Source organism: Syngnathus scovelli, chromosome 17 (assembly GCF_024217435.2).
Source record: "Syngnathus scovelli strain Florida chromosome 17, RoL_Ssco_1.2, whole genome shotgun sequence".
Taxonomy (NCBI): domain Eukaryota; kingdom Metazoa; phylum Chordata; class Actinopteri; order Syngnathiformes; family Syngnathidae; genus Syngnathus; species Syngnathus scovelli.
Window position 1 is genome coordinate 4,854,426 of NC_090863.1, and position 8,091 is coordinate 4,862,516.

Below are 8,091 nucleotides of genomic sequence, written 5' to 3' on the forward strand. Positions count from 1 at the left end.
ACGCTAATTTTGAATCTGAGTTGGCTTTGTGTCTGTAAATGTGTTTTTCATGCCGATTTCAAAAATGTGGTCACTTTTTTTCTTGCCCATCAGGATTTTGAGATATTTTCATTTAAGTTTGATCTCTAAAAGCTTGCGCAGAACAGATTTCACTTTGCATGCTAATTTATAGCTGCGACTATTCAGAAAAAATATCCACTTGTTGCTAAACCTCATCCTTAATCCATAAATATTACTAAACATATTACTCTATTACATATATTATTATTTTATGAAAATCTGATGTGCTTGAGAAAAATTAAGGCAGATTTGGAATCAGCACAAAGAATTCATCTAGAATCATTTTCTGTGATGCAAACATTTTTGGAAAAATGGATATTCACTTTTATCCGGTTTTGCACCACAATTTCATGAGGCTCTTGCCTGTCACGTCCCTCCCCACGGTGTCACGATAATCTGTTTGGTCATTATGCGTGCAATCCTGCCAAGAAACACACAAACAAACAGTGATGAAACCATAAGAATAACAACAAAGCACAATAATGGCCCCATCCTTGCCAGATTGTCCCCCACACAACAGTGCTGACATTATCGGCCAGGACAGTCGCATGTCCGACAGAATTACTTTCAGCGCAAGTGAATATTCATAATTGGCCCGGCGACGGGGTGAGGGGAGAAGGTAGCAGTTGGCGCTGAAGTCTGCAGACGGTCACAGGCCTTGACTGCTGAGTGAGTGTGAAATGCCAGAGCCAGACTGCTGGCCCGCGCCCCGAGGGCCACCGAAGAAGCCTGCCCGCCTGCGACGACGACGCGGGCGTCAAAAACAATTGTGACAAAGCCTCGTCCCAACACATCTTTCTGGCCTCTGTGCCATGTGGCTCATCGCAAAGACACAAAGCTTTTGTGGGGCTGCTCGTCATTACTAACTTGACAGAGCAAGAGCAATGGATCACACCAAAAATATTGTTCAGCGTAACATACCCTTGAATATGTTGTCCCACAATATTCATTGACAACCATGCCCAAAAGTGTATGTTAATAAAAGTAACCCACAGCTCTGGCTCTCTGTAGGCATAAAAAGCAGGATTTTTCAAGGACTTGATATTTAGTCATGTTCGCCTCCAAAAAAAAAACAAGGGGCAGCTTCGTTCAAATTTGTGAAATTAAGTAGTGTGCCGCCATCTAGTGGTTGACAGTGGGATCAAATGCAATATAAACAAGAAACAAAACAAAAAGAAATCATAAACTACTACTACCCTGACTTTCCCACTTTTTAAACATCGCTTAAGATTTTTAAAACTGACACTTTTGTCAAGATTTATGTGCTAGTGCGTCACCTTCATCAAAATGTATATGGAACCACATTGTGATCAAAGTTGTCCGGAGGAGGATGATCATTTTTCACGCTTGTTGGTAGATTTTGTCACTTTGTCGTGGTTTTAAGTCCTCCTTGTCCCTCCGAGGTGATGGCGCTGTGCGTGGGCTGATTGAACGCAAATGGTGATGTTGACATCTGCCTCCGCAGATGCCGTCATTGCGCCGTGTATAATTACAGCTCCTGCTATGGAGGAGGAAGAGCAGGGGTGGATGGCCCAGACACCTTGTCTGATGAGAAGGAGGATGAGGATGGTGGTGCTGAAATGAGTGGCCATGATGAGGCCTCGGGTGATGAGTGCAATATTCACTCGTTTGCACCCTGCCACACACAGAATGTCCATTTAAATGTGGCCACTGCCTCAGAAAATGGCTGCAAGTCTCGCGAATGGGAGGCCATGTTTAGGCATATGTAGGACAATCAGTAGCTATCATGTGTTTTAATTTATACTGGATATTTCTTGTCCTAGAAAAAATAGGTCATTATAAAGGCGGATACGTCGCGTGAATTTTAATAGCCCTCATCTCATCCTTACTACTGGCATTTGACATTTAGACCTTGAAAAATACGTCTTTCCAGTATTATTTTAAAAGAGGTGGACTAGCATAAAAAATGAATCACTTGTTGAGCAGAAATTGTCGTCAACTCCGTCGTAAACCGAGGACCCTCTGACATCCGTATCCGACGTTATTATTCTTGACATGGTGACGCATCTGTCAAAGAGTAAGTGCGCCTCTAGCGGCACTTGGCAGTATGGCAGTCTGCTGCATTGCAAATGGAAGCGAATGAGGAGAGGAGGAGGGAGGGAGGCGATCCAACGCACAAGCAAACATTCGTGCAGGCCCTCCTCTTCTCTCCTCGCAGCCTGCCAAGTCCTGGAAGCTTGTATGACCACTTGACGGATAAAAAAGCAACATGGCAGACGTCGTGCTCCAAACCAAGGGGGGAAGCGGCAGGATTGTGGTAAACTGAACGTCGCAGCCACCCGTAAACTTTTCAGCAACTTGTCTTGCAAACTTTACGGCTCTGCAAAGCTATTTTGCATGTATATTCGAGTTGCACAAGTTAACGAGCAAAGAGGCAACACGCGAATGAATTGTTTTCCTTTTTTTTTTTTTCTTTTCCACCCCCCTCTGCACAGATTGACGATGACTGGCCAGGTTACAGTTTAGACCTCTTCAGCTATCCAGCACACTACGCCGGGGATCTCCAATGTGTCGTCGTCCCGCATGGAGTCATCATGGACAGGTAGCGTGTTAACACTGCTTTTAATATTAGACATTAAATGCATATTTTGGCCTATAGCTCTATTCTTGTGACAACTCTCGCGGTGGAGCTCCTTAGTTTGTTTTGGTGTATCTAACGCCGATAGTGGAAGATGACAGGCTATCGATGACAAGACTTCAAAGTGCATATTTTGACCATGTGAGAAAGTCAATTTTTGTTCGATACACGTTTGCAGACTCATGACCACACAGTATCACGCGGACAACCGCCTAAGGCTTGACTGAGTGAAATCAACAAATCCAATATTTAAAATAGTAACTAAAAATTCCTTTCAAAACATTCTGTGCCTCAAAAGATCTCATTAGGGCTTCTCTGGAGTGCCAATCAACTTTGAAATGAAACAACCCAGGAGCATCTTATAAAATGTGGCAGAATTATCTATGTGGTGGTGATGATTCATTTGCAGCCTGGGTGCTCTACACTTGCATAAATAAACAAGTATATGAGGCAATTTGGATATTTCATTTTATAACTCCAAAATGTGTGTTGTTGTAAATCTAGTAAGTGTGAATAAATGTCTGTCAACATACTTCCCGTGACTCCACTAGGATAGGACAACATAGATGAACGGATGCTTCCTTTGAGTCGGTGAGGAAATTGTCATTTACTGGCCCAGGCTGTGAAGGAACTTTTTGCTTCTCAGAACTGAACGTCTGGCTCGGGACATCATGGACGACTTGGGTGACCACGACATTGTGGTGCTCTGCGTGCTAAAAGGTGGCTACCAATTCTGCGCCGACCTGGTGGACAAAATCAAGGCGCTGAGCTGCAACTCGGACCGTACCATTCCCATGAGAGTCCATTTCATCCGTCTCAAGAGCTACCTGGTGAGCTTCGATAGGTTCCTTCTAAAATTCTTTCATGGTAGTTGCTTGTCTCGTGACAATGCACACGACTCTCACGGCCCTGTTGCCAATTGAGAGATGAAAACTCATAAAGACTTTTCTGGCTTTTCCTCAGAATGATCAGTCCACAGAAGACCTTCACATACTTGGAGCAGAGGACTTGTCCTTTTTAGCCGGAAAAGTAATATTATTATGAATGTATGCTGACTTATAACATGAGCGAAATGTCTTTGTGTGTGCTTACTTGGGTCCGACCAATGAATTGGCCACACGATTTAATCAGACAATATTAGCCGTTTAAAATTAGCAAAAAATGAGAAATTGGATTTAGTTCTCCTTAAATTTGAATTCGTTCCACTTACCATTAAGCTTTTGGACCATTGTGTCCATTCCAACTCTGTTCCCAGTGTGGTGTGGAATTGCGCATTTAATGCCTCAAATAACAGCAGTCACTTGAGAAATGGAAATGAATTTTCCCTTCTTGGTGAGCAAGCATTGGTGTACTGACAGCTCGTTGCCTCTAGAGGGCAGTATTTCCTCTCGTTTGCAACCTCTCCTGGAGAAATGGTCACTGTGTCGATTAAAAGGACATAATTCTGCAACGATTTAAAAAAATATATCAGAGGACATATAGAAAAAGTCAACCATTCAAATTCACGCTAAGTGAGCCACTATAACATCACTGACGCTTGAGACATCAGAAATGTGAAATTATGGCTGCCAGGGCTCCCTCTTGTGGTCGAAAGGAATACAAAAGTGGCAGCCATAAAATGTCATTTTTTTTAAAAAACATTGTTTTGAATTTGGCAGCATTGTGTGTAAATGTCTTGAGTTGTGAGTTCAAATCTTGCCTCCTATATGCTAAGCACTAGAACACCTTGTTGATTTAAATATGATCTAAATCCCAAATGAAAACAAGTTTGTGTTCAAACCTAAAAGAAGCTTGTTATGAAATATACATCTCAAGAGCATTGCTGTTAATTTTTCAGCAGGATTCCGCAAAGCATTTAAACAAAAAAAAGGAAGAGGTGGTGCGATGTCAAGGAAAAACTATTTGTGGGGCGTTTCAGTCTAAAATGTTGACTAATGTTTTAATTTTAGCCTAAGGTGAGGCGTTGACTTGAGAAGTTTAATGTTTGTCTGAGTCATGTCTTAGGGTTAAAAAAACGGATATTACCATCATGAGAACAGAGCACGGTGAATTTTTATTTCATGTGCTTACGTGTGTGCGCTTTTGTGTGCACTGTGTAACTATGACAAGATTGTGTGTACATCAGCTGATTTGAAGTGTACAAGATGAATTGGTGAGGAGGTTGGAGGCTTTGAGTCAACCACTTTGCTCACTTGACTTGTTTGTATTTTGACTGTGCTTGTGAAATCTCCCGAGCTCCTTTTTGTGACACGCACGCTTACGTTTAAAAAAAAAAAATACTTGCAAGTTCTCCAGGAAGAAGTGAGCCAAAGCGTGTGGGAAGAGGCCGTAGTGACGTAGTGTTTCCCACTCATGTAAAAATGGCTCAAACCAGGGTTATGTACATTTGATTTGATTTGGACTTTTGTTTGTTAAATTCACTTGGTTGTAATTAGTATTTGGAGCAGGTTTGTCTGTTTTTATTGTTTTCATTGTGCCAGTTTGTAAATGTTTCTAACTAAATTGTTTTCTTCCCCTCCCTGCTTTCTTGCTCTCCCTCTTGCTGACCTGCCCTCACAAGAACGTACTTATTGTGGAGGTGAGTCAACTGTGGTTTTCATTCCTCCCCTTCCCCCCCCCCCCCCCCCCCCCCCCCCCCTATGTCCTGATGAAGACGCTATTTCAGGTCAAGAGAAGCCAGCTCAAGTTTTCCTTTTGAAATGTTTGAAGATGCAGTACACATGGAGAAAACTACGCTGGTCATCAGCGACATTTCCAATATGACATTTTGTAATATGTGTTCATCCATATTTGAGAATTCTGTCACTTCAGAATAATGTAACTTGAGCTAAGTCATCTTCTGAGGGTGAAGAACATCTTCATCTGGTCTCTGTGATTGTTGCGATTGTATACCGTCACACTTTCACTTCCCCGTCTGTCGTTTTATGGTAGAAGACGTGGGGTCTGTTTGTGTTGATTCACCAGGTTTATTTTGAGAGGCTCCTCCTAACAGTTTACGTAAGAGCGACCCGAACTCCGCCCGCTTGTTACCGTGTGAAATGAATCAGCTCTCGGCCAGGAAATTCCACGCGGGTAAGCTGGTGCTTTCTCAATCCTGTTTTCAATTCCGTCTCGTTTGCGCCATTCAGGGCATTATCGGCACTGGCAAGACCCTGAAGGCTCTCCTGAAGCACGTGGAGGCCTTCCAGCCCAAAATGATCAAAGTCGCCGGGTGAGTTATGACAAAAGCGGTCCCGCTTTGTGAATCACTCACTTTCCGCCTAGCAGTCTAGACAGTCGACGGAGCCAATAAATAACAGGTGGTAGCGTTTCAAAAATGGACACTTTGCTCACATATGCAAGAGCGTCAATATTGTGTCTGTCCTTCAGATTGCTGGTGAAGAGGGTGCCTCGAAACATCACGAGCCTCCCCGACTGTACGCATTTGACCTTCCGTGTGAATGAGTCAATGGTTCATTCATATTTCAAACACGCACTTGAACCATTTTTGTGACTGAGTCAGTGAATGAAAATGAAAATCCTCAACGGGACGGCGTGTTCTCGTTTCATTTCAGATGTCGGCTTTGAGATTCCTAATCGCTTCGTGGTTGGATATGCTTTGGACTACAATGAGTATTTTCGAGACCTCAATGTAAGTGAGCGGCTTTCAGTGCTGGGAAATTCAGCAATTATTGTAAATGAGAAGATCCTGGAGCAAACAGTTTCATTGAGCAACAGAAACTTCTGAAAATAAACCAAAAGTCGGAAATTTTGAGGAAATATCAAGGCTTTGTGACACAGGCCTGAAATTTCAGAAGTGGTCTTAGTGAAACTCTCCTATTAGCCCAAAAGGAACCAGATTGTTGATCACTCACTCATATTCTACTTTTTGACTTTTATTGACCTCGTGTTTCTCCCCCCCTTTGCTGCAGCATATCTGTGTGATTAGCGACAGTGGCAAGATGAAGTACAAAATATGAGGGAAGGAAGACTCAGATGTCATCTCACACTTCTACAGCTGCTACGGAGAAGTTTGTTGTCCTCCGACATTCCTTCCGTCAAATGACCACTGAACAGTTTGCCTTCCAACTCATCATTTTGTACATTAAAAACTACTTTCTAATAGGAAATAATGTTTTTGGAGGAAAGGTCAAAGAAAAGAACTAAAGTATGCTGGAGGGCAAACATTTTTCATCCGATATTTTATTGTAATTCAGATTTATAAGCTTTGGAAGTGAAATGCTGCGCTCATACTCCTCTTTTTCTTGGGCGTTTTAATTTGTAATGTGACGTGAGGGACTTGGAACAACCCAGCTGAACGTGAGTGATAAAGGAAATGAGCCTCCCCAAATGTGAAACAGAAACACATTTTTAAGTGGGAAATGTAGCATTTTCTAACAACTCATCTCATTATCTTGCAAAGTTTAATGAATCATTTTGACAGTTCCTTTTTAGACACACTGACCTCTCTTTTTTTAGTGCTGTGTTAATCTTGAATTTTCTTAATACTTGATCAATTTATCTGAGCAGTTGTGTGTTTTATATCAAAACACTAAAAGACTACCCGTCAAGTGTTTGTAAATGAGTTTTCTATATATTAAAACACCTTGAGTTGATAACTGCGGGTCATGAATATTATATTACAAAAGCATCGTCAATTTTTTTTTTCCCAAGTTCAACTCTATTGTGGAGCAAAGTCTGATGACAATACGAGAATAGAAAATAGAGGTTGCCCACAAACGATCCAAAAAGGCACAAAAGACTTGTTTGTGTTGAACGCTTGCGCTCTTTGTGTACACCTGACATATGACTCCCGGTCTTTAAGCTGGGAACACCGAGTGCTATTTCAACAAAAGCGTTTTTCACTCTCCACTATGGGAATATTGCTGGCTTCACAGCTTGACCTTCCTAACCAGCAATTGTAATTCCCTGGTGGAAAAATTTAATCACATAGGACAGCATTGTCACGTGTTATTAAGTTAGCCCAAGTTTTGTTGAAGACATGGCAGTGTGTGCACCCCAAAAATGTAATTGCATTGAACTGTTTGCCAAAAATATTCATTAAATCATTGGTTTTAATTATAAGTTGCGTTTTGGCCTACATAATTCGGAAAAAATACATTCATCACAGTGGACTGCTGTAACCAGTGGACAATTGTGTGTGTGCATATGTAGACATTGACAGGAAAGCTTTGTGAAAGTATCCTGCCTGAACTGACCCCAGCCGCAACAAAAGCCAACCATGGCCAAAAGAAACAGGTGGCCCCTTCTCTTCCACGGGAATAAAGAGGACATTTGTCGGGGGCCCCCAGGATCGGAGCACAGCAAGCCTCTCAGATTGGGCCAGCTTCGGGCTGGAGTAAAGAATAGTGTGTTCGTGCGGAGCACTTAAATCGCCACCACAGACTATTCTGCAAACGGTATGAATCCACCCACATTCCTCGTGCACTGCC

At 42.3% G+C, this 8,091-nt stretch overlaps 1 protein-coding gene across 1 annotated transcript; it reads left to right on the forward strand.

Moving 5' to 3' along the window:
• Positions 1-2,141: 2,141 nt before the first annotated feature.
• On the forward strand, positions 2,142-7,257 carry prtfdc1b (phosphoribosyl transferase domain containing 1b). Its single transcript, XM_049746413.2, has 9 exons — positions 2,142-2,338; positions 2,517-2,623; positions 3,306-3,489; positions 3,623-3,688; positions 5,220-5,237; positions 5,788-5,870; positions 6,029-6,075; positions 6,214-6,290; positions 6,571-7,257. Exons 1-9 carry the CDS (start codon positions 2,291-2,293, stop codon positions 6,616-6,618), a joined length of 678 nt encoding a protein of 225 aa, XP_049602370.1. The 5' UTR covers positions 2,142-2,290; the 3' UTR covers positions 6,619-7,257.
• Positions 7,258-8,091: the final 834 nt, after the last annotated feature.